Source organism: Pristis pectinata, chromosome 12 (assembly GCF_009764475.1).
Source record: "Pristis pectinata isolate sPriPec2 chromosome 12, sPriPec2.1.pri, whole genome shotgun sequence".
Taxonomy (NCBI): Eukaryota; Metazoa; Chordata; class Chondrichthyes; order Rhinopristiformes; family Pristidae; genus Pristis; species Pristis pectinata.
Genome location: NC_067416.1, coordinates 31,222,614 through 31,250,105, shown reverse-complemented (window position 1 = coordinate 31,250,105; position 27,492 = coordinate 31,222,614). Strand labels below are relative to the sequence as shown.

General features: G+C 42.5%; 1 protein-coding gene across 2 annotated transcripts; it reads right to left on the bottom strand.

Annotated features, from left to right (window-relative positions):
* Positions 1-1,139: 1,139 nt before the first annotated feature.
* slc35g1 (solute carrier family 35 member G1) lies at positions 1,140-26,211 on the bottom strand. 2 transcript variants are annotated; one of them, XM_052027876.1, is made up of 3 exons: positions 25,895-26,211; positions 7,570-7,750; positions 1,140-6,016 (listed from the first exon to the last, which is right to left on the bottom strand). In XM_052027876.1, exons 1-3 carry the CDS (start codon positions 26,133-26,135, stop codon positions 5,257-5,259), a joined length of 1,182 nt encoding a protein of 393 aa, XP_051883836.1. In that variant the 5' UTR covers positions 26,136-26,211; the 3' UTR covers positions 1,140-5,256. The 2 variants fall into 2 exon arrangements, with proteins under 2 accessions (XP_051883836.1, XP_051883837.1); XM_052027877.1 differs by lacking the exons at positions 1,140-6,016; positions 7,570-7,750 and adding exons at positions 13,101-13,539; positions 18,533-18,641.
* Between the last annotated feature and the right edge of the window lie 1,281 nt (positions 26,212-27,492).

Sequence of the window (27,492 nt, the reverse complement as noted above, 5' to 3'; positions counted from 1 at the left end):
TGGTATGGGACTTCAGGCTTGCCATCCATTCAGTTTTCTGAGTCATTTTTTAGGGAGGGCTTATTCTGATATTGCCCAAGCTAACCCTTTTACATTGCACTGGGCCCTGGCATTGCTCAGGTCCAGGCTATTCTTGGCCAGTGAGCTCCTCTTCAGGGAGAAACACAAGAAGTGCAGATCTCAGCAGCCAGCATGGGAGACAAGCCTCATTTAACAAAATCTGGGCCATGATTTAAAAACTTTGTATTTTGCAAGATTGTACTATTGTAAAATTATGAGATGTTAAAAAGCTTTGTGTAATCTAAAGATAACTGTACTCAGTCACATCAAAAGGGCACGAAGCAGATATTTTGTTCGGTTTTCCCCCATATCCTGCTGTTTCTCAGTCCTGATTTCAGCCACCCTGGATTCACACTGAATGTTCCACTGATTGATCATCTCCCCCCCCCCCCCCCCCCCCCACTATCACATGTTCCTCAGACATCTCCTTTTCTTAGGGCTTTGTGTCCACTTTAAAATACAAGCTTAGATGTGATGTTAATATAATTTTGAACTCTTAAGATTGCCTGTGAGATTGTGGATGTTACATAAAACTTACTATTCAAAGATTAGAAACCATTTGGACTGGATGATCTATGCTGGTAAGAGGTGAGAGTGTGTATATCTGGCAAGCAACTCATTAAAAAAAAAGAGGGGGAAGGAGATGGGGTGGAGTGTGCCAAGAGAGGCCAACACACCAAGCACTGATGGGCAGTAGGGCATTGTAGCAAGGGCTGTCACTCATGGATGCGGAAGAAATGTCCCAGGAGCATCTAAGCACAAGATGAGTTTTTTTAAAAATTATTTCTCCAATCCATGAGGACTGAACTATAAAAGTTTAAGTGTGATAGATGCTGGCAATTTGTGGCCTCAAACATCAGGCAATGTATACAATCCAGACTGAATTTTAACATGGTGTGGAGAAGGATTAACTATCCAGTTTTTGTTAAACCATGACCCATTAATTACAATTGGATTTAAAAAACACATCGCCAACTGTTTTCAGCAAGTGCAAACCTTACACATCCAAGAGTACATCCACAGTGATCTCCCCAACCACACTGAAGTTTTCTCACAATAAATTCACAACACCAGACACCTTTACCAGAAAACTATCCAGTGAAAAATGTCTTTTATTGTAGCAAATGAATAGTGTTATGCTTGTACATCATATTAACTAATTTCACACCAAACAGGACTTGGTGATGCACAGAATAGTAAGCTAGCAGTGAGAATGTCATTACATCAGAAGCACATGCCTCCCTTCCCACACAAAGCATTCCATGTCTTTGGCGAAGTTGGTGCTGGCAATCCTGTTCACGATCTTTGAAGAGACTTCGCAAATATTGTTCACAATCTATTGAGTTTATGGAAAAAACGAGTAAAATTGCACACACATGGGTGGAAATACAAATGCCCTAGATGTTGTTGTATGAGAGAGGAGAGAGGGAGAGAACAAGGGGAAGGCAAGAGTAAAGGATAGGAGGGGGTCAAAAATTTCCTCCCCACAGACCAAGAATGAAAACAAAACAGGAAACAATGCAATCCCATTCCATAAGTGGACAGAAAATATGACTGGTCATTCAAGGGAAGACATCAAATATTTAATGGATTGCTAAAGATGTTGGCAAGTATTTGTCTTGCCTATCAGAAGATGCTTCAGTAAACAGAGGACACTCACTGTACAACTGCACAAGTATGGCCTCAAAGTACAAACTCTATCATATAATTAAACATAAAATCTTATGACAAAATAAATAAATTCAATGTAGATATCATAATTATGTCAATGTCAAAAGACAGTTTCCCGCAGCAACTCACAGTACCTGTAGACTGAAAGCCAAAAGGTAAAAGCAAGCCGGTATGGTGTACTTGAGGAAACAGCTGAAATTGTATGTTTGTGATATGACCATACCGGTAAAAAAAAATTGAAGTTACTTTCATCTCGATCCTAAGCTGACCAGTGAATATCACAGGTACCCTGTCCTAAGGCCTCAAGGTACAGATACATCACACAAGAGGCTGCATTAGAACACTGTAGTTGTACTATAGGCTTTATATTTAAATGCTTCACAGGTGTGATTATCAGACACTATTTGACATCTCCCATGCAAGGAAATATTAAAACCAGGTGACTAAAAGATCAAACTGCTGTGTTTAAGAAGTCACTCAAAAGAAGAAAGTTAAAAAGGCAGCTAATGGGTGGAATTCCAGAATTTAAAAGGCTGAGACAATTGACAGCAAGGCTTTCACTAGCAAACAACTGGGGAAAACAAAGAGTCAGGGATATGCAAGAAGCCAGACTAGGAGGAGGGGCATTTGATTCCCAGAGGAAATGGAAAAGGGAGCTCAGTAAACAGGAGACAGGGACAACAAAACCTGTTGTTAAACAAAAGACGTGGAAGGTCAACAGCATCATTTCCTCAACTCTTATTATTTTATGTCCCTTAATTCAAAGAAAATTGTGGAAAGTTACAGGAAAAAAAAGGAACAAAGGCTTAAAGCCAATGAAACAGGAGAAATGCTGGTGCAGTAGCAGAGCATCAGCGACTATGGGTTGGTGATGTTCTGAGGAAAACTTGCACCCGAGGCCAAAACAGAACAGGTGTTGCACATTTTCATTCCAATTCCACCCAGTTCTCCTTACCCAAGCAAAGCTCAGGAGACCAACTCACAAGCCCCATTTTCTCTCCCCTCATAAATATGAGGTCATTTTCTAGTTTGGTTTACATGTGTAATCAGTGGTGGCAGACTAACGCAAGAGGCCAAAGCCTAGGAATTACTGTAAGCAATATTATTGTGGAACAAATGTATATTAAAGAGCTCTCCCTACTATCTTATTGGAGGAACCAACTTTTTTTTGAAGAATGTGTTTGTTTGCAGAGGGAGGGGAAAAAAAAGAAAGCAGGATATTGGCAGTATGTTGGAGTGGTTGAGAGGAGGCAGGAAAAGGAACTAAAACAGAATTGGCAATACACCAAGGGGTGACCCACGGGTTTGTTTCAGTACCTAGAGATGGGGGCTGGGTGGTCCACACAGATCTAGGCAAGTATTTTCCCTGTGTTGTGGGCCTCCCAGCTGGTAACATGCAAGCAAGACTGAAGTAAGATTGTTGTCCCGAGTGTATCCAACAATGTAAGCCCTCAGGACAAGTTCCGTATACTTCAAAAAGAGTACTGCACTGATATCACCCAGTGTTCCCTTGCTGCTAAAATTACACCAGTTGCTCGGGTGACTCACACCAGGAAATACTTATGCAAGGTCTCGACCAGAAATGACTATCCCTTTGCCTCCAGTTGCTGCCTGACCCACTGAGTTCCTCCAGTAGATTTTTTTTGCTCCAGATTCCAGCATCTGCAGTCTCGTGTCTGGTCAACTTTTTGAGTGAAACACCTAATAAATATTTCCCATTTGCTCTGAGGTAGATTTGATTGCATAGTACCTTTAGTGACCAGAACCTTATTCCCCTCAATATTCATCACGTGGACTCTTCTCACTTACATATGCCACTATTTTGTAGCCTAGATTGCATTTGAAACAGTTGGCAGTAGTAAGATGCAAGAGAAGCAGAGAGACCAAAGCCCAGGCATTCCTGTGAGCAATGTTATCATGCAGCAACTTAGCAAATACGTGTCAAGTTCTTCTCAGTGCTTCTTGAATGGAGATACTATTTTGTTTATTTTGGAGGAACAACAATTCAACAAAAATAGTTGTGGGAGGAATTTGATGCAACATGTCAAGTGTTGGTATTACAACAACTTCCCCACTTCAATTTGGGGGAAAAAGGCAAAAAGACTCTCAATACCAGAGTCTGTTAATAATTTGAAACCTTCTTATATCATTGCACTTTACATAGAATTCTTCTGTTTCATGCCATATAAACTGTAATTATTTAACAATACGAATAAATACTCAGCAACAAGTATATTTGGCCTTGGCATGATGTTAAACCCTCCACATGCACATTTTGGTAGCTGCTCCAAAAAGCTAATTGCACAAATGGTCAAAAATAGTGAATTATCTTTTACAAATTTTAATAATCCTTTAACATGCAGGCTATAATTCCAATTTGATGTACCACATTGCCTGATGATATTTAGTATTCCACATGGAACAAGCCAGCTATAGACTCAGCAGTTCCAGTCACTGTTTGGGATCTGGTACAGAAGATCTCTGGGGCAACACTTTCAGTTATTATTTTGATAAAAATCAGTATGTTGCCAGATGATTATGCAACAGAAACAAAAGAAGGCATCAACTAAATATTCTACCATAACATTTTATCTTCAAGCTAAATTGAAATTTTACTTTCAAATATCAAAATGAGATAAATCTTCTATTAAATATTTTTATAAATATTCTGTAATTAATTATTGCATAACTACAAACTACAAGTGCAGTTTTAGAAACTAAGTAAAGAAAGTATTACAAATCTATCACCCACAGCAAGTACGTGGTCAGTATTGTTCAGCAGCCTCATTTGGATACAAAGCAAGAAATGGTACATAAATGGAGCACCTTTCATAATCCCAGGATATTCTAAAGTACTTTACAACCATGGAGTTACTTAGTGTAATCACCAGTGGCAGAACACCAATAAGTCTCCAATGTAGAAAATAAAATGAACAAGGTAATCAGCTTTTGATTTGTGAGGGATAAATGTTGACCTGGACACAATGAGAATTTAATTGGATTGTCTTTGGAGTATCATGAGACCTTTCATGTCTTTTACATCCCTGAGAGGGCAGCCAGGGTCTCAGTTTATTGCCTCATTTACAAGGCTCTCTCTCAGTACAGACTGTGTGCACAAGTCCCTGGAGAGAGGCTTGAAACCATGGCCTGCTGACTTGGAGGCAACAGTGTCAAAACTGAACCATGACTGGATTAACAGAGTTCCAGCCCAGTTTCTGGAATCTGAAAGAGAATGCAAATCATTTTTCAAACTTAGTATGTAGTGCAAAATCTGACAGTTACTTACACAATATTATCGCAACTCGATTTTACATGTCAGAAGTCCAAATTATTACAATTCCAAATTAAATATGCACAATTTAAATAATTGTGTTTTAATTGTTGATTATCCTGAGAAAATCTGGGGTTATCATTCTGAATATTTAGTCAGCGTTCGGAAAACAGATCAATGAACAATAACTATATTCAAATTTTAGCCATGTTCCTGAGCAGATCTCCATCATTTTCAAATATCAAAGACTTTGGTTAATTTTGATCTTTCTTTCCTTTTCTGGTGCTGGTGTACCACTTCTGAATAGCAACTCCACTGGTGCCACTTGTCACACAAAGTGCTCCTCCCAAACTCCACCAGGTAGGAGAACGATTTAGGAATAAATATTGCAATATAAAGGCTAGGACTACTTCCATTGTCTTTATAAGAGCCACAGACGCAGCCTTCTCTATCTGCAAAGCTTTTGTGAGAAAGGCTTGCCCTCCTATCCCCAGTATGCCAATCAGGATTAAAAACGCTCGATCCATCCCACAGAAGGGTAAGCTCCATTCCCGAATTATCAAGACCACACTCATGCTCAGGACCGATCCAACCACTGAGTAGTACCAGATGGAGAGGAAATAATTTACAGATTTGCCCATTTTACGAATCACTATCAATGTCAATGCCACACAGATTGCACTTGCAAAAGCAGCAGCCGTTCCCCTGATGTGATCCTTGTAGTTATTTTCAAATCCAGAAATTTGAGAGCCAAAGAGAAACTGTGGTCTAGCAATAAGAACGACGCCGACCAAAGTAAAACTGATGAAGATGGGATCCAACAAAGTGCACTTTTCCTTCAGAAAAATCCATGCAAATATAGAGACAAAGACTGGGTTACTAAACATAATGACAGTAGCATCAGCCAAATGCATCTGTTGAATGGCATAGAAGAGCAACATCATGGCTGTAGCACCGAGGAGCCCTCGTAAGAAAAGCAACAGTCTTAGGCCTTTTGGTCCCAGAATATCCTCTCTGCAAAACAATGTGACAGATTTTTAAAAGCATTAAAGTACGAAGAAAGCAGATCTCTCAGCCCAAGTACATATTTACAGCCTTTTTCAGTTACTTAGTTTAGTTGAAAGATAAAATAAGAAATATTTTCTGCATTACTTAAAAGGGCCAATTTGTTTTCAAATGAAATTATGGAAAGCATGGAATCCACCCAAAAAAACCTCTACTAATTTTTCAGTTTTAATGCCTGCACTGTCAATAGTGCTGGCTCACGCTGCATTTGGTATCACACAAAGTTGGTCCCATCCAAGTCAGCAGCCATTATGTCCAAGCACGCACAGCAGATGCTAGCACATAACTCATGAGTGCAGAGGAAAGGGCAAAACCAAAGTTACCTCCAGTTCAATACTATTCAAGTGCATGACACAAGGACAAATTCTCGTACATCGCAACTTGACATGTTTCAGGATTATTCATTATGATACTCTTGGTTTGCATGTCTCAATTCATCATTGAAGACCACTTACCCACACTTTTCTCCTATTTCCTTGGGACAAAACCCATTTAATAAATAAAAGTAAAGGCAAATGTAACAGGAATATGCTTTTCAGCCTTAAAGCCTTTTCTGCCATTCTGTGGTTGATCATTATCCCAACATTCAGACTTTGGTTCCACATCATTTTATTACATCACCCAATGAAGTTATCAATTGAATTACTGACTCCAGAGTTTTACAAGTGTGATTGCAGCTTTTCTTCCACCCTTTTGAGTATTTTTTTTTTAAAACTTGTGATTTTAAGGTTACAAGACAACCCTAGTAGCAGAAAATATTTCTATCCAACCCACCAATTCTTTTAAAAACCTAACAAAAAATATTTAAAAATTAACCTTCCATTTCCATGAAATATAAGCATGCCTGTGCATCAGTAACATCTCAACATTTGAGAAGAACCAATTCCTTGCTCTTGCCAATTGCTGGAATAAATTAATGATTAGCTATGGGTCACACAATGGCACTGCTAATAGAGCTGCTATAACTCACAGCTCCAGTGGCCCAGGTTCAATCCTGACCTCTGGTGCTCTCTATGTGGAGTTTCCTCTGGAAGATCATGTTCCTTCCCAAGTCCTCAACCAACTGAAGAACAATCTATCTCCAGTCTATCCATATAACTGAAGCCTTTGATGCCATGGAACATCTACTCTGCACCCTCTTTTGGATCCCTATATCTACCCCAATATTGAGGTGATCAGAATTGGATGCAATACTCAAACTCCTAGTTTTTGTGTTCTTTGCCTTTATTTGTAAAGCCCGTGACCTCGTACTTACTTCCTTAAATGAAAATAAACACTCTCAAACTGAATTGCTGCAGTTTCACTGCACTATTGATCTCGTATCTCTAATTTTCCTGCACATTTAAATCTGCCCTTTCACTTGATGGCCTACAAGATACACTGAGAAACATAATGGAATCTCTTAACTCTGGGTAAATGGATTCTGTGCCTCATGCTGTGGCAATTTCAAGCTTAATGCATGCAATACATAGCAAGCTACAAGATGCACATTTCATACTTACTCATTGTAGATAATAATTGGGAATGTAAATAGCCACTGAAATAAACATCGAATCCCACTGATTTCCAGAGCATGGATTCCTTCAATTTTCTTCACCAGAAGAGCAAGGACCGAAAAGAATAAACAGGAGAGCAACGCATAACATAACCCAAGGCCCACCCACTTAGGTTTCTTCTCTGTTGCTGCAAAACAAGAAAACTACATTTACCAGAATAATTTAGCAATGCAGGATCATTGAATTTACAGTGCAGGAACAGGCCATTCACAGCAACTGGCTTATAATCATTCTTTCTACTTTATTCCAGCAGCGTCATTAATATGCAGAGTAAATTGTAACTTCACAATCTATTTATATAGTTGGCTTGCAGTAAATCATTTCTCCCACCCAGACTTCCACACCAGTGTAGTAAACAAAGTACTATACTTAAGGCACAACCACATTCTTAACATTAAGAACTCTAAGAGCTCATTGGTTTATGAAACCTCATCTGTACATGTGGAGCCAAGTTTTCTACATGGGTGTCTGGGTTCCTCCCTGGATATACTGTTTTCACCAAGCTACACAGAAACTATTTAATGGCAGCACTGCTATTACAATACAAAGCTGCACGGAGTTAAATCACATTAAGACGTGCATAGTCACAAGATCACAAGGGAGCAGAAGTAGGCCATTCGGCCCATCGAGTCTGCTAGCATCAAATACTAGCATAGTATTCTGCTACTTTCTTTAAGTATTTTAAATTTAAAAGGCGCATGTTTTATCATGTTACCAATCAACAACCTAATAATAAAGCCCACTGAAAAATTGCTGTTTCAGAAAAAAATGACTTAGGTTACAGAAGTAGAGAGCTGTCAAAGAGTCATATGTTTAAAAAATCCCAGGAAACTTCAGGAATCCTTCCAATTGCAAGTCTGTTCAACTTGTTTACAGTATGATTTTTTTTCCCCTGCAGCCTACAGTGGACCACATTGTTTGACTGTTGCTTATTTAGGTACAGGCGTAAAGTAAGTAGGCAAATGGGATCATGGGGTGTTTGTAGCAGGGAGTAGAACAGAGTCAGCATTGTAACTTTAGTCATTTTAGGAAATGTCAAGGAACAAGAGCAAGAAAGGTAAGGAAATTTGGAAGCACTTTTTTGACTTGCCATTGTAAAGCACTTTACAGCAAGGGGGGTGGGGGGGCGCTAGCTTTTGAACAGTGAATTATAGAAATCTAGCAGCCAAATTTTACACAGCTGGATTCAAAGTATTAAAAAGGCATTTTGGATACTCTATTTCAATGCTGATTGAAAGGTTTACTAGGAGCATTCTCCTGCTTTTCTTCAAATATCAAGATAGAACCTTTAACAAACTCCAAAAGAAAGCAACTCAAAACTGCTTTGACAACACAGCATTGTACAGCACTGAGGTATTCAACAACCTGGAGTCATGCTTTCCTCAAGAAAGAGTCACAGAGTCAGAGAATCATACAGGCCCTTCAGCCCACAAAGTCTGTACTGACCATCATGCACCTATCCATACCAATCCCATTTTATTCTCCCCACATTCCCATCAACTCCCCCTAGATTCTACCACTCACCTACACTCTGTGTGCAATTTACAGTGGCCAGTTTACCAACCAATCCACATATCTTTGGGATGTGGGGGGAAACCCACGTAGTCAGATGGAGAATATGGAAACATATCGTTCTGAAGCCCTTGTGATAAACTTGAAAAGTTCTCAAACTTTTCAACATCCCAAAGTCTGTTCCAAAACCTTGAATCTCTGAGGCATTAATAGATCGTGAGACCTGATAATTACTCATCTACATTCGGTTGCTAAATCAATGCTATTACATCACTGGCACCAACATTCCACCTGCCTTTAAACTAAATAAAGCTTTAATGGCAGGACTCTTAACAGTGTGGAGGAATAGAGGGACCTTGGTCCACGTCCATAGATCCTTCAAGGTTGCCGCGCAGGTCAATAGGGTTGTTAAGAAGGTGTATGGTGTATTGGCCTTCATTAGTCAGGGTATTGAGTTCAAGAGCCGCGAGGTAATGTTGAAGCTCTATAAAACTCTGGTTAGACCCAGGCACGGTAGTGTAACGGTTAGCATAAAGCTTTACAGCGTCAGTGACCTGGGTTCAAATCCAGCCACTCTCTAAGGAGTTTGTACGTTCTCCCCGTGTCTGTGTGGGTTTCCTCAGGGTGCTCTGGTTTCCTCCCACATTCCAAAGATGTACAGGTTAGGAAGTTGTGGGCATGCTATGTTGGCACCGGAAGCGTGGTGACACTTGCAGGCTGCCCACAGAACACTATGAAAAAGGTGTAGTTCACTGTACCATGTGACTAATAAAGGTATCTTATCTCATCTTACTTGGAGTATTGTGTTCAGTTCTTGTCACCTCATTGTAGTAAGGATTTAGAAGCATCAGAGAGGGTGCAGAGGAGATTTACCAGGATGCTGCCTGGATTGGAGAGCATGTGAGGATAGGTTGAGTAAGCTAGGACTTTTCTCTTTGGAGAGGAAGAGGATAAGAGGTAACTTGATAGAGGTGTACAAGATAAGAGGCATAGATGGAGTGGACAGAGACTTTCCCCAGGAAGATAAGGGAGATGTCAGAGGTAAGTGTTTTGTGTTTTTTTTAAACACAGTCATGGGTGTGTGGAATGCATTGCCAGCAGAGGTGTGGGGGCAGATACATTAGGGACATTTAAGAGACTCTTAGAGAGCAACATGAATGATAGAGAAATGAAGGGCTGTGTGGGAGGGAAGGGTTAGATAGATCCTCGAGCAGGATAAAATGTCAGCACGACATTGTGGGCCGAAGGGCCTGTACTGTGCTGTGCTGTAATATTCTATGTTTAACTAAACACCATTGACACCTGCCCTAAATAAACACAAGGAAGTGGCTCATTATTTCAATCACTCTTGGAAATTTCCAATTATTGCAACCTCTTCATTCTTTATAAATTACTTTTCCATATCACTTACAACATGATCATGGACATGAAACATTAATTGATGGCATCTCCAAAAGTAGGACATTACCTAATCATTACTTTTGTTTCTGCCATCTTCCTTCCACCCAGTTATTCAGCCTTATTATGGCTGCTGCCTTGTCCCTCATCAGGAAGGTCATTTCTCTGTCTAATCTACCCTCACTGACCTCATATTCTGCTTACCTTCCAGTCACTGACAATAATCATTACTTTTGTTTCTGCCATCTCCCTTCCACCCAGTTATTCAGCCTTATTATGGCTGCTGCCTTGTCCCTCACCAGGAAGGTCATTTCTCTGTCTAATCTACCCTCACTGACCTCATATTCTGCTTACCTTCCAGTCACTGACAATAATGAAGCCAAAACTTACACCCCTCATCCTTGGTGTTTATTCTCAATCTTTAAGTGCTGTATTATTTTCATGTAAAATAACTTTAAAACCGCTTTGTTTTTGTCTTGAAAACTGTCAATTTATCCAATCATTTCTCTCTGAAACAAATATATCAGAGCATCTGGAAAAGGACAACTAAGGTTTGTTACTAAAAATCCTTCCTCCATATTTCTCTCTGGAATAAGCAGCCAAACATCTAAACCTTTGAGCCGCATGGTAAAAATGCTGTGAATGAAGTCCCATTTTTGTTTTTCATTAAAATCATGTCAGTTTTATCCTCACCCTCTAAAGTCTAAGTTATGACACCGATGGAACCAAGTTAAGTAATCCAACAACTTTTGATATGTGAAGTGTTGCCTGGTTCAATGTCACCGATTCCTATTATTATGGCTCCGAGGGACTAAAACAATCTACCATAGACTGGTTAATATTAACCAGTCTCTATCCTGCAACTCAAACACAGAATGTTAATTTTCTATATTCAGCTACATCACACATTGAAGGGTTTGTTGGAACCGGGAAGTAGACAAAAGCAGCTTGTTAAACTGCAGGGAGGGTGGAGGAGAGGAGGGGGGAAAAGTCCCAGCCAGAGTACAACTGTGGTGACCGGGGGATAAGCTGTAAACAAGGTTATCTGGTCAAAGAGTGAATGGGAGCAATTAGAGAGTGAGAACAGGGACAAAACAATGTAGGAGTTGCAAAATACAGAGCAGGAAGATGTGACCGGCAGGTCAGGCTCAGCAAGTCCTCCACTTCCAGAGGAAAAAAAAGGGAGAAGAAAACAAGCAACCTGAGGCAACTACATTCAGTGTTCGCAATATGGTCTCCTCTACAATGGAGAAGCCAAACACAGATTTGCAGAGCACCTGCATTCGGTCCATAGGGCTGCTGGAACTTCCTGTTGCCTGACACTTTAATTCTCCATCCCACTCTGGCCTCAGTCCATGGCCTCCTGCACTATTACATTGAGACCCAATACAAGGTTGAGGAACAGCTCCTCATCTTCCATCTGGGCACAATGCAGCTTTGTGGACTCAATAGTGAATTCTGCAAAATTTCAGGTAACTTGATTTCTCCATCCGTATCAATTGTCCATCTGTGATTATTGGCTTAGCTCATGCTTCCACACAGCCCCACCCCTCTTACCTCTGGGAGTGGAGAGCATACCCAGCTTGATCTCTATTCCTGCTCTACAATTCACAAATTCTACACTCCATTGTCTTCTTTTGTCTATGTTATTACTCTCTACCTGCTCCCAATTCACTCACTGACCAGATAACTGTGGTTACAGCTTATTCCCTTGGTCACCCCAGTTTTATCCTATCACAATCATCCCCCTTCTCCTCCCACCTCCCCCCCACCCAAACCTCCCTACAGTTTAATGAACTTCTTTTCTCTCCTCATGGCAAAGGGTCTTCAACCTGATATGTTAACCCCACTTCTCTTCCACAAATGTGGCCTGACCCAAGTATTTCCAGCGTTTTTCATTTTTATTTTAGATTTCCAGCATCTGGGAGTTTATTTTGATTTACACTCACATTGCATCCTTCATATACTCAGTATATACCAAAGAGCTTTCAATGGTTTTTATATATAGACACTGGGGTAGCTTGGAAGCACAACAGCCAAATTGCACATGATCCTATAAACAGCAATGAGATGATGATCTAATATGTTTTCATTGAGCTGGTTATGAGATCAACCTTGGCTAAGCCAGAAGAGAGAGCTTCTCCAAAAAGTGTTGTAGGATCTTTCATATTGAGAGGACGGACCAACACTTCTAGTATTGCTGCACACCCTCAGTACTGCACAGAAGAAACAAGCTTGATACGTGCAGAAGTCTGGGACTTAAACATACAATCTTCCAACTCAAGAGGCATTTTCCCCCATAAATCAAAGTGCATATTGGAATAAAATTTCTAGTAATCAGTCAAGTGATAAACAGAAGCCATGATAAAGTGATCAACAGTAACTATGCAGGTCTGATAAGAAATTTGAACAAATGAAGACCTTTGGTAAGGTGACCAGAGATTGTAAATTGATGAATGCTACAAAAAGAGATTAGGGGATTTAAAAAAATGTTAAAGATTTTTAGAACATTTACATCTGAAAGAATTTGCTAAACTAAAATTGGTAATTCATTTATTATGGTCATATGTACCAAGGTACAGTGGGAAAAAAAAACTTTGTTTTACATGCCATCCATACAGATCATTTCATCACATCAGTACATTGAGTTAGTACAAGGGAAAACAATAACAAAATGCAGCATAGTTTTACAGTTACAGCAAAAGTGCAGGCAGACAATAATGAAAAAATAAAGATTTAATTTGTTATGAAAATAAGGAAAGGAATCAGAATTTTAAAAAACCATATAGCTCTCTAATTTTTCAGCTAAGAGGAGTAGTTGTATTCAACATGAGATTTCTTTGCCAGTGTTTGACCCGACACTAGGAATCAAGGGCGAGGACTTTCAGGGCCATTCCATTCCAACTGTATACCTCTGCACAGCCACTCATGATGCATCTGTCCTGCCCTGGAATAGGTCAAACCAAGGATTGTAATGGAGGAATTAGGGACAATAGTTGTGCAAATCTGCAAATACATGGGACAAAACTCTACATTAAACATCAGACATTATGTTACTCAATTGTTCCCTCAGCAGATGCTGCCTAACCTGCTGGACTTTTCCAATATTCTCCATTTCAAATTTCCAGCAACTATTGTCTTCTGTATCATACAATTCCAGCAAGGCTTTTTCCCCCGCACCCCCCAATTTCATTTACTCTTTTTATACCCCCTCCAGACTGATTGAAAAGCATTCATCCTAAGTTTCATACTTGAATTTACAGAGTATTAAACTCTGGGTTTCTTGTTAACAGACTTTTGCTAACTCTTCAGCCCATGTCATTCACTTTCTCTTGGTCATCACAACATCAGACATGCCCTTTGTTCTCCGCACTGCTGCCCCCCCCCCCCCCCCCCCCCCCCGCCACACACACACACACACACACACTTCTCTACAGCTTTTAAAGTAACCTTTTAAAATTTTACCAGTTCTGATAAAAGATCAATCACCTGGAAAAAAATAACTTTTTAACTCCACAAATGCTGCCTCATCTGAGTATTTCCCACAATTTTTGTGTTTATAAGATTTCCAATATCTGCAATTTTTTACTTCTTGATTGCTTTCAACACAGGTTTTAACTAACACACACAGGAAGCAGTGCTGAGTCCAACCCCACACAGCAACAAAGCTTGTGATTTTAGCAAGTGCAGCAATTTAATGCAACAACAGAATTTCTTCTTTGTGAATCGGTCTAATAATTAGTAACATTGCAAAGCATTTCAGAGCTCGGGAGCACGAATCCCATGCCAAGCAAGAACTCCCAGGATGCTTCCCACATTCTGGGCACCACAGGTGGGGGAAGCATGATCAGGTTTTGGAGCTGGAGTAACAGTTGTCCCCACAGCAGACCATCCATGAGGCTGATTGTTAGGAACCGTACATGTTGGGAGAGGGTTATCCCATTGATCAAAATGCAGGGATGGAAAATGGGCAATCACCAGATAGGCAGCAGGTAGTTCTGGAATGCCCCTCTCACTCCCACAGAGCATCATGCTCCAAGTACTTTCTTGTAAGAGCAACACACAAAATGCTGGAGGAAGTCAGCAGGTCAGGCAGCATCTATGGAGGGAAATAAACAGTCGACGTTTCAGGTTGAGACCCTTCCTCAGGACTGGAAAGGAAGAGGGCAGAAGCCAGAACAAGCTGGGGAGAAGTTCTTGTGAGAAGTTATAGAGGAGAGGGTTTCGCCCAGGAAGTTCAAAGACAGCCAAATCCCAAAGCACCACGGGGACCTCAACTTTTCAGGGAAGGAGAAGGATCAAGATAGCAAGTGAAAGGTGATCCTGTCGTCAGGGGAGCAAACAGAAGCTTCTGCAGTACAGATGCAGTTCCAGAACGGTTTATTGCCTCCCTGGTGCCAGGTCAAGGATATCACTGACCAGCCACAGCACATTCTGGAGGGAGAGTGTAAATGTTGTGATGCAAATCGATACCAATGACATAGATAGATTTTTAAAAAAAACTTTATCAAACTTCAACTGCCTGTCAATGTCCCCATCTCAATCTCACTGTGCCCTTTGAGTCACGATGCAGATTCCTTACAGCAACTTGGATACCATATACCATCTTCGCCACACGACAAATCCAAGTAAAATGCAGAAAGCAGCAATGACCACACGTTGTCTTCCTTGACCTCAAAAAGCCTCCAACTCTATCAGCCGGGGTCTGTGGAGAATCTTTACCAAATGTGGCTTCACAGTTCTACACCTGTTGTGTAATAATAGGCAAGCTGCAATTTTAACCAGAGGGTCCACCACAGACCTAATTCCTCTGCAATACTTTTCTCTAATATTGCATCTGACCTCCAACAAGCCTCCACTGCAATTGGCCTAATGTACAGATAAAGTTCAACCTCCAGCACTTCTGCTCCAGAACCAAGGCCACCCCAACCTCAGTCATTGAGCTTGCACATGTACAAACCTGGAGGCTGAACTCCAAGTCATGATTAAAACATTCACTGATGCACATGAGAGAATCTGCCTCATACTAGTCATCCCTTAGACAAAAGGTCCTCCGCCAACATGTCCCCACTGGTAAATTGATTTATTGTTGTCACATGTATCGAGGAACAGTGAAAAACTTTGTTCTGCATGCCATCCATACAGATCATTTCATCATACCAATATAATGAGGTACTATAAGGGAAAAGCAATAGCAGAATATAGTGTTACAATTACAGAGAAAGTGCAGTGCAGGCAAACAATAAGGTGCAAGGCCATGATGAGGTAGATTGTGAGGTTAAGAGCCCATCTTAACGTACAAGGGATCTGTTCAATAGTTTTATAACAGCGGGATAGAAGCTGTCCTTGAGCCTGGTAGTACATGCTTTCATATCTTCTGCCCAATGGGAGAGGGGAGAAGAGAGAATAACTCGGGTGGGTGGGGTCTTTGATTATGCTGGCTGCTCTACTGAGGCAGCGAGAGAGTCCGTGGAGGGGAGGCTGATTTTTGTGATGTGCTGAGCTAACTCCACGACTCTGCAGTTTCTTGCTGTCTGCACAACATCATCCTGCTAAAATATTCACAAGATCCTGAACCACTTTCTATAACATCTCAAGAATAATTTCTCAGTGAAGGCAAATATCAATGAGGAAATTCATCACTGCAATGTGCTAGCATGGCCTTCCATGATTCAAAGAGAAACACATTTGTAGATGAAGACCCCAAATCTGGTATCAAGCTTATTTTCTACTGCAGTAATTTCTGTCCCACTGTATGCTTCAAGGACATGGACTATCTATGGCAGCCACTTCAGGGCACTGGAGGGGTACCAACGATGCAACAGAATCCTCCCAATCCATTAGGATAAATGAACCCACATCAGGATCCTTTCCTGGACCAAAATCTCCAGTATGGAGTTATTAATTATGCTCTGACAGAGAGTCCATGTCATCTACATGGCCCACACCAGACGCCCAAATCAGCCATCGGCTCCAGAATTAATCAATGGCAAGAGGTTTCCAGCAAATTCTTCAAAATATGGCAAAGTCTCCTGGAATAAATGTAACATCCTCAGTGACTCAGGGGACTCCCTGGCCCATGACTTATCAACATGGAGGAGGAACATCAGGGAAGGAAGCATCTCAACTTTCTTCAGTATGAGCACGTGAAGGCCGAGCAAAAACAGCAGAAGGAGCACAGAAGCTCCCAAACAACCGCGCACACATCAGCCATCGCAGAGCAGGAGTGGAATTAACTCATCCTTGACCTGAGGGGCTGCCTAAGAAGCAGAACAGAGGAGTTGTAGTTAAGTTGGTAAAGTGAAATCAGGGAAGCTGCAGCATCCAAGTTCCAACAACTTAAGGAAATTAAATTTTAGCAGAACAGATAAATCTCAGTAAAAAGAGAAACAAAGGACTGCAGCTGCTGGAATCTAGATGAAAAACATGAAGATGCTGGAGGAACTCAGCAGACCAGGGAGCAACTGTGGAGAAAAGCAGGCGGTTAATGTTTCAGGTCAGGACCCTTCTTCAGGACTGAAGATAGGAAAAGGGGAAGCCCAGTACATAGGAGGGAAAAGCAGAGTAGTGATAGGTGGACAAAAGAGGAGAGGCAGGGTGGGCACAGGAAGGTGATGGTAGACGCAGGTAAGAGATCTCTTCAAGAACGAAGAGTCGCTGACGCGTATCTCGGAAATGTGGCAAGAGGGCTGGGCTGCAGACGAGGCTGAAACAGTGTGGTTACAAGACCCCCCTCTCCATACTACTAGCTAACGTCCAGTCCATTGAGAACAAAGTTGATGAACTAAGGGCAAGACTGACCTACCAAAGAGAATTGAGGGACTGTTGTGTACTATGCCTCACTGAAACGTGGCTCACACCTGCCTCACCTGACTCTGCTATTCAACCTGACAGCTTCTCAATTCATAGAATGGACCACACAGAGTCCTCAGGCAAAGTTAAAGGTGGAGGGGTCTGCTTCTTGGTCAATAACTTGTGGTGCTCAGACGTGACGGTCCTGGCGAGCTCCTGCTCACCCAGCCTGGAATATCTAACGGTGAAGTGTCGACCATTCTATCTGCCAAGGGAGTTCGCTTCAGCTATCCTGATGGCAGTCTACATACCACCACAGACAGACATGAAGCCTGCACTCAATAAGCTATACTCCATGGTCAACAACCTTGAGACAGGATACCCTGAGGCCCTCTTCATCATCGCAGGGGACTTCAATCAGGCCAACTTCAAGAATGTGTTACCAAAATACTATCAGCACATCTCCTGCTCCACCAGGGGCACCAACACCCTTGACCACTGCTATACAACCATCAAAGATGCCTTCCGAGCCACCCCTCGTCCTCACTTTGGGAAATCAGACCACCAGGCTGTGCTCCTTCTCCCTGCATACAAACAGAAACTGAAACAGGAGGATCCGGTACAGAGAGTCGTGCAGTGCTGGTCTGAGGAAGCAGATGAGCTCCTAAGTGACTGCTTTGAGACAGTGGACTGGTCCATGTTCAAAGACTCAGCTGCCAGCCTTGATGAGTATGCCACCACCATCACAGACTTTATCAGCAAGTGTGTGGAGGACTGTGTACCAAAGAGGACAATGCGGGTGTTCCCAAACAGGAAACTATGGATGAACCAGGAAATCCACTCCCTACTGAAGGAGAAGACTGCTGCACACAAATCTGGTGATCCTGATCTGTGCAAGAAATCGAGGTATGACTTCAGAAAGCTATCAGGGATGCCAAGAGGCAATACCAACTCAAAATAGAGTCCCTGACCAGCCGCCAGTTATGGCGGGGCTTACATGCCATAACAGGCTATAAGACGAAGACAGGCTGCATAGCTAACAACAGCACATCCCTTCCTGATGAACTTAACACATTCTATGCACGTTTTGAACAAAAGGGAAGTGGATTGTCACCATCCACCCTGACAGCCACCAACGCAGCTGAACCCGTGATCACATTGGAGGACATAAGATCAGTCTTCCGGAGAGTGAAGACAAGGAAAGTACCTGGCCCAGACGGTGTCCCTGGCCGCGTGCTCAGATCTTGTGCTGATCAGCTGGCAGAAGTACTTGTGGACATATTCAACGTCTCCCTGCTTCAGTCTCAGGTTACCTCCTGTTTTAAGGAGACCACTATCATTCCGGTACCAAAGAAAAGCAAGATAACATGCCTCAATGACTACCGACCAGTGGCTCTGACATCCACCATCATGAAGTGCTTTGAGAGGTTGGTCATGGCTCGCATCAACTCCAGCCTACCAGACAACCTGGACCCACTGCAATTCGCCTATCGGCAAAACAGGTCTACAGCAGATGCCATCTCCCTGGCCCTACACGCAGCTCTGGAGCATCTGGACAGTAAAGACACATACGGTAGACTATTGCTTATTGACTACAGCTCTACCTTCAATACAATAATTCCAAGCAAGCTTGTCACCAAACTCCGAGACCTAGGACTCAACACCTCCCTCTGTAACTGGATCTTTGACTTTCTAACAAACAGACCGCAATCGGTGAGGATAGGCAGCAATAACTCCGACACGATTATCCTCAACACTGCTGCCCCACAAGGCTGCGTCTTCAGCCTTTACTCCCTATACACTCACGACTGTGTGGCCAGATTCTGCTCTAACTCCATCTACAAGTTTGCAGATGATACCACCACTGTACGCCGTATCTCAAACAGCGATGAGTCGGAGTACAGGAAGGAGATAGAGAGCTTAGTGGAATGGTGTCATGACAACAACCTTTCCCTCAATGTCAACTAAACAAAAGAGCTGGTCATTGACTTCAGGAAAGGGGGCGGTGTACATGCACCTGTCTACATCAATGGTGCTGAGGTCGAGGGGGTTGAGAGCTTCAAGTTCCTGGGAGTGAACATCACCAACAGCCTGTCCTGGTCAAATCACGTAGATGCCACAGCCAAGAAAGCTCACCAGCACCTCTACTTCCTCAGGAGGCTAAAGAAATTTGGTTTGTCCCCTTTGACTCTCACCAACTTTTACCAAAGCACCATAGAAAGCATCCTATCTGGATGTATCACAGCTTGGTACAGCAACTGCTTTGCCCAGGACCACAAGAAGCTGCAGAGAGTTGTGGACACAGCCCAGCGCATCATGGACACCAGCCTCCCCTCCTTGGACTCTGTCTTTACCTCTTGTTGTCTTGGTGTAGCAGCCAGCATAATCAAAGACCCCACCCACCTGGGACATTCTCTCTTCTCTCCTCTTCCATCGGGTAGAAGATACAGGTGCCTGAGGGCACGTACCATCAGACTTAGGGACAGCTTCTACCCCACTGTGATAAGACTATTGAACGGTTCCCTTATACAATGAGATGGACTATGACCTCACGATCTACCTTGTTGTGACCTTGCACCTTATTGCACTGCACTTTCTCTGTAGCTGTGACACTTTACATTGTACTGTTACTGTTTTTACCTGTACTGCATCAATGCACTTTGTACTAACTCAGTGTAACTGCACTTTGTAATGAATTGACCTGTATGATCAGTTTGTAAGACAAGCTTTTCACTGTACCTCAGTACAAGTGACAATAATAAACCAATACCAAGATGGCGATAGGCAGATGTGGGGGAAGAGAGAGCAGATCCACCAGGGGATGGGTCAAAAGTAAGAAGAGAGGGAAAAAAAGGGGGCTAGGAAAGGGAAGAGAAGAAGCATGGTGGGTGGGATTACCTGAAGTGGGAGAATTCAATATTCATGCCATTAGGCTGCAAGGTTCCAAGAAGGAAAATGAGGTGCTGTTCCTCCACTTTGCGCTTGGAATTCTCCTGGCAGTGGAGGAGGTCGAGGACTGACATATCAGTGATAGTGTGGGATGGGGAGTTGAAGTGACTGGCAACAGGGAGATGCAGGTCACGGTTACAGACAGAGCGCAGGTGTTCTGCGACATGGTCACCTAGTCTGTGTTTGGTCTCACCAACGTAGAGGAGGCCACACTTGGAGAACCAAATGCAGTAGATGATATTAAGGGAGGTGCAGGTGATTCTCAGTGATAATGGAAAGATTAAAAGTACAATCATAGACAGCAACATTAACATGATTGGTCAGCATGACAGGCAATTCCAGTTAGTTTACTCCTTTAGGAGGAGTGTTGGGTTACCAAATTATCAACATAAGTGAAGCCTCACTGTCTTTTTTTTAAAAAAGAAAAGTGCATTTCTACTAATCACAACTCTGGTACTCTGAGCCCAAGATCTCAAGACAAAAGTAATTTCACTAAAAAGTCAGCACTCCGCTGTGGTTTCCTTGTGACCATGCAAGTTTTCCTCCACATCGCAAAGATGTGCTGGTTGTTAGGTTAACTGGCCATTGTAACTCAACTTTGGTGTTGGCAGCTGGTGGAAAAAAAACAGGGACAGTATGAATGGGTGTGCGTGAAGGAATAAGTTACAAAGAAATAAGTGGGAAATGGTATTGATGGGATTACCCAAGAGGTGTCATAGACTCAAAGGGGTTGAATGGCCTCCTTCTTTGTCATAAGGAAGTATGAAGTATATCAGAAAAGCAGAACTTGCATGTATTTATTTAGTCAATTTTAACACAGTAAGATATCACAAGGCATTTCACATTGGCAGCATCAAACAAACAAGGACACCATATAGATGCCTCTTAATAAATGTAAAAAGAGGGAAGACAGACAGGGGTTTCCAGAGATTAGGAAATAATAAACTGAATCCTTACTCACCTCAGCTTCTGTTATCACTGTTACTACCATAAAGATTGACACCTCTGCTGAGGCGCTGGTTGAAAACAAGGATAACGAATTTTAAAAAGCAAAGACGTTGTCTGGTAGTGAATGTAGGTCGGCATAGAGAAGAGGGTGAACTGGAATGTAGCAAGTTAGTGAGGTGGGACAGACTGAAGTTGGTATCACCAGCACAGGCAATCAAGGGTTAAGTTTACCTTGCACATTATATTAAAATACATTGTGTTGCCTGCTGAAGTTAAATGCAACTGTGGGCTGGTATCATACAAGACAGAGATAAGGGAGAACACCCTTCCCCCCCCACAGTAATATTCTCTCAGTTTCATAGAACAACAGCAATAAATTGGAAATCTGACTCACTTTGCTAAGATCCAAGGTCTCTACAGCAATAACTTGACTTCATAGACCGTGTTGAGATTCGTCATTAGAATACCAATTGTGGAAAGGGTGCAGAAAAATATAAAATCACAAGAATGCTGCCGGGACTGGAGGGCTTGAGCTACAAGGAGGGATTGGATAGGTTAAGGCCGTATTCCCTGCTTAGGAAGCTGAGGGGTGACCTTGTAGAGGTATACAAAATCACGAGGGGCATAGATAAGGTGAACGGTCACAGTCTTTTGCCCAGGGTAGGGGGGCGCAGGGGTTTAAGGCGAAAGGGAAAAGTTTTAAAGGGAACCTGAGAGGCAAGTTTTTCTCCACAGAGGGGGGTGGGTATGTGGAACGAGCTGCCAGAGGACATGGTAGAGGTGGGGACAATTACGATGTTTAAAAGACATTTAGACAGGTATATGGATAGGAAAGGTTTCAAGGGATATGGGCCAAAAATCAGTCATATAGGCTTAGCTCAAGTTGGCATGTACAAGTTGGGCTGAAGGGCCCATTTTCATGCTATACAACTCCACAGAGTTAGGAAGAGGTGCCAGAGCAGCAAGTTTATAAAAGCCTTTCAAATTAGAGCCCATGAGGTGATCTTTGAGGGTTGCTGAAAGTTATCAGGCTTCTGTCTATCACCTCTATTTCCGAAGAGGAAGAAACTCAATGAAAGACAGAGGCAGAGAGGAAAACACATTGGAGGTCAGGAGGTAGAAAGAGGCTCACAGTTGGTCGCTATTCAACAGGGGTTATTTTAAGTGCATCAATGACCTTTACGAGATGGCTGGCCAAGTACTCAGGAGCACATATGTACAGTATGAACCACTGTAGAGTACATGAAGGCTGCCATTGCTATTTGTAGGATTCAGGCCACTGATCACTAGGCAATGCCAGATAGTTTGCTCCCTAAGGGAACTGTAATTTTCTGTGTTAACTTTAAGACTTTACTTAAATGCTAATCAATGATCCAGGATTAATCGCAGGTCTGTTGAGTGAACATTATCTTCTATTTTCTTTCAACAGGTCACCTCCAGCTCACACTTTGCAGACAAACTAACCACACAGAATGCAGTTAACATGGTTTTTGAAGCTTTGTTCACAGTTTCCATCTTTCAGGGGAGAAACTCACTGATTGATGGGAGACAGGGGGGGATTTCTTGTGGAAAATGACACCCAGCATTGTGCAGTGCTTTGGAGTTTACAGATCTGGTAGAGTACAGCACCCTGTAGGCTGACAGTTGGCCAATTTGACATTGTAACCTTTATTGTACTCAGTGTACCATGATATAACAATATTCCATGCAAACAGCCAGGAGGGGAAGGTCCTCTGATAACAACCAGTATGTATCTTGTAAACTGTGGCCAAGATTCTTGAAAAGGAAATATTCCAAAATAACTTAACAACTCTGCAGGCCCAAGCTTATTAATATTTTCCCCTCTCTCCTAGTCATCCCCCTTCATGTACTCTGCCCCTTCAAATCTTCAACCTAACCCATTACTGCTGCTCTATCCTCCTACACTTCTGACCTCAGTCCAGGCACCACAGTGGGACAGCTAGTAGAGCTGCTGTCTCACAGCACCAGGGACCCAGGTTGAATCCTGATCCTGGGTGCTGTTGGTGTGGAGTTTGCATGTTCTCCCTGAAACCACATGGGTTTGCCCCAAGTGCTTGGGTTTCCCCAAAGATGTGCTGGTTAGTAGGTTATTTGACCACTGTAAATTGCTCCTAGTGTATAGGTGAGTGAAAGAATCTGGGGAGAGTCGATGAGAATAAAAACAAAATGGGATTAGTGTAAATCAGTGGTTGATGTGGATTTGTGGGTCAAAGGGTCTGTTTATATACTGTACCTTTCCAATGACAGATACCTGAATAAGCTCACAGCTCCCAACTGGGCCTCCCCAGAATCTCCAAATGGTCCTTTGAGGCACCAACAGTAGCAAGCCCATTTTTCCCCCACCCTTATTTGCCAATTTTCTGCCTCTACCTAATGACGATTGATACTCACCCCAGGATGGCAATTCACCCCACCTGTTAACTCTACCATTGGCTAACAATCAGCTCCCTGCTATGAACTTTCCTGCAGAAATTCTCTGCCTTCTCTGTTCACTATAAACTAGCCTTGCTAGCTGAGATTTAATTTTCTAGATAACTTCCCTCTCAACAGCAAGTTGCATTATTTCCCTTGCTCATGTGACTTTTTTTAAACCAAATATCAACTTCCTCCAACCTTCATGAAAATCCTTTCCAACAATCGCTCCAATCTCATCCCAAGTTTCTCCCAGCTCTGGGACCAACCCAACTGTTCATCCTCACTGATTGCAGTCTCCAACTCCATCCACTTCCCATCTATTTCCTGAAGTTCTTGCCTCTCACCTTCACTTCCTCTGCATCTCCCCAGGAATAAAGATTTTCATTACAACTCAAACTGCAGTTGGCCAGGATACTTCTGCAGTTACTTATTTTCTCAACCATATATCTTCCCATTGATGCTCTTGCACTCAGCTAAACCTTTACAGTTTCATACTCTGCTCACTCCACTTTATATGACCCTCTTCTTCACTCCTTCAAGTGCAAGGAATACAGACTTCATTGTGTGGAGCACAGAAGTGGATTGGTCACCTATCACGTCTAGCTTGACTAAATGCCTATGGTATTCACTCTCCTCTCCCAAAACTAACCATTAACCCTGGTTAATAAAGATATTTAGATCCACTACCAGCTATTACCCTACTCACTATCACCTCTGGCAAGAATGTACTTTGCCAACAAGATTGAGATCAATAATTCAGGTGCTTCCACACCAAGCCAACACCACAATATTTCCATCACTAAGACATTCCAACTTCCATCCCATTGCTCACTTCCAACCCTACTTCAGCCTGTCTGCTATGGAAATTCTTGTCCATCAGCTCCAGGTTTGACTATTGTAAATGACTTACCGGCCAATCACCCATTCTTCTTTACCCTGCTCCCAACACAAAACTCAAGCCCATTTCCTATTTATAATTCCTGGCCACGCAACAAAACTGCAACTTTTAGATGAATGTCCTTAATAAAGAAGTGTTTGTTCACACTAATGCACATCAGCATGTACATTGAAAATTCTTGCCCTTGCATTTGAAACTCAGTGTCTCATCCTTTACCCTCCCTGTGTCCTCTCCACCCCCATTCCTAATCCTGTAACAATGCCACTGCCAGCCTCAAACAAAAAATCCTCTACTATCAGCTTCTTATGGATCCTCCTCCATCCTGCTATTGCCTACAAGTCTTCAACTATCTCAACCTCATGTTCTAGAATTCCAACCTTAAACCTTTTCTGCTCAACATCTGTAATAACTTTACATAAAACACCTCCTTGGACAGATTTTTGTTAGCTTGGCTAATTAATCAATTCAAGACTTTTCATTAAGACCTACCATATCAATTCACAGACATTGGAAAAAACATGTTTTCTTTAATGATGCACAGAAAAAATGCTGGAGGAACTCAGGTCAGGCAGCGTCTATGGAGGGAAATGAACAGTTAACATTTCGGGCCGAGACCCTTCACCAGGACTGGAAAGAAAGAGGGCGGGAGCCAGAATAAAGGAGGAAGGGAAGGAGCGTGAAGTGGCAGGTGATAGGCGAATCCAGGTGAAAGGTAAAAGGTAGGTAGGTAGGTAGGTAGGTAGGTGGGGGAGAGGGGGGGGTAGGTGGGAATGAGCTGGGAGGTGAGAGGTGGAAGAGGCAAAGGGCTGAAGAAGATGGAATCCAACGGGAGAGGACAGTGGCCCATGGAATAAAGGGAAGTTTTCTGTAATGATAACATTTTCCATTTATTAGTTGTGATCATGAAAAATTGGGTTAGAACATTTTAAAGTTAAGTTTCCACATATGGCAAATTATGAAAGACTATTGAAAACTGTTGGCTAATACTAATACTCTGTGCCTTCTGTGTTAAGTCACCCTCAAAAGTAATTGCCACTTGGCAAAATAAGACTTACACTCTATTTGAGTCACCACTCACCTACAAAGAACATCCTGATGAATACATTAACACGCATCACTGTTGGCAAGTAACCTAACCCTGCAAACCTCATGACTCATCCATCGTGTTTTGTCTAGTCATCCTAAAATATAAAAGTTAGCTTCCTTGAAGCAGTGTACTTCACAGCAGTAATTTGAGCAGTACAAGTGTTTAACTCCACACCAGACAAGTAAACCATATAAAAGAGTTTCAAAAAGTCTATGGGAGTGGGGGACGAGAGAAGTCCTTGAATACAGTACCTGGCGGGTCACTTGAGGTCTCCTCATCAGCTGAGTGTCCGACTCTCTGAGAGTGACAGCAAGCAGCAAAGTTGAAGTCTTCCCTGGCTGCTGCCCGGTGCCCTGTCTCTGGGATCCCATTGCACTCAGCATTCGCTGCTGCTCCTCCGCTGGGCTTTTCCATCAGAACCTCATTCACACACGGCTGAGCCCCGAGAGCCACAACCACAAAGTCCTGCTCTGGGTCGTAGTAAGCGCTCATTTTAAGCCCTCCTCCTCATTCCCCGCACAATACCGTTCCTGAGCTCAGGCAAGAGTTGCGCTCAAGGGCGGTGCTTACTAACAAAATGGCTTCTGATTGCATGACCCTGAAGGTTGGAAAGCTGCAAACGGAAATCCACTACCCGGTGCTTCAAAAGGACCAAAAGTGAAACAATAAATCGACTTTGGGCTCACACAACAACCTGCTGCAATTGTCCGCGCTCTGTTGCTGCATCGCGATGTACCCAGTTTCTTTTACCTTCATATTAATTATTTAATGGTGGTGTTGACTGTAACTTAGTATCGTAATAGCGTATTATTTAACAATGAGTTATTTGTGCCACTGTAAACTACACGTGCATGAAAGCGTGTTGCATTTTCACGAGTCATCTGCTGTTCGTTTTTGGATGGAATAACGGGGCAGCCCGGATCTTTTGTGTTCGTTGTTGTGTTTGCAACGACCTGTTACATTTTGTAGGTGTTTTTAATTTTCCCCAATGAAAATGATTGAGTTTATTGTTCTTTAAACTTGGGCAGGTAAGACCTGAAGTTTGACTGATGGAAAGGTGTGTGTGGATCTTTACAGTCAACGGTGAGAACATGGGAAAGGCTTATTTCACCTAACACAGGGCTATGAAGAAGTAATTGAGTAAGTTGAACTCAATGGGAAATGGGATCAATTGCATGTGATTACTGGACACTATGACTACCATTAGAGCATCCAAAGGAAAGCAATGATGTGTGCATGGACACTCTGCTAGAGGAGCTCAGTTGGACAAACAGCATCTGTGGTGGGAGGTGGGGTAAGAACTGTCAATGGTTTGTGTCAAAACCCTACAGCAGGACACAGGGGTTTCGATCCAAAATGTCAACAAATCTCCCCACCCTGCCCCCTTCCCCCCCCAAATAATGCTGCTCGAGTTCCTCCAGCAGATTGTTTGTTGCTCTGATTCCAGCATCGGCAGTCTCTTGTGTCTGCATCGACATCTTATTGTTGAAGGTGTTGGTACCTGCACAGTCCACGGAAGAACATAGGAAATGGGAAAATGGTCATAGGTTTCGGGTGAGAGGGGAAAGATTTAATAGGAACCTAAGGGAATTTTTTTCACCTGGGGGTGGTCTGTATATGGAATGAGCTGCCAGAGGAAGTGGTTGAGGCAGATACATTAACAACATTTATAAGGCACTTGGATGGGTACATGGATAGGAAAGGTTTAGAGGGATATGGGCCAAACGTGGACAAATGAGACTAACTTAGATGGGAATCTTGGTTGGCATGGACCAGTTGGGCCAACGAGCCAGTTTCCATGCTGTTTGTCCTCTTGAGCCTTCTCCCCCATTCAGTAAAACCTCAACTC

Excerpts from the sequence above, each read along its gene's own strand:
- slc35g1 (XM_052027876.1), bottom strand. The coding sequence starts at position 26,135 with ATGAGCGCTTACTACGACCCAGAGCAGGACTTTGTGGTTGTGGCTCTC. Across the intron at positions 7,751-25,894 it reads GACCTCAAGTGACCCGCCAG|CAACAGAGAAGAAACCTAAG; the intron begins GTACTGTATTCA and ends CTTGTTTTGCAG. Across the intron at positions 6,017-7,569 it reads CCAATTATTATCTACAATGA|AGAGGATATTCTGGGACCAA; the intron begins GTAAGTATGAAA and ends ATTGTTTTGCAG.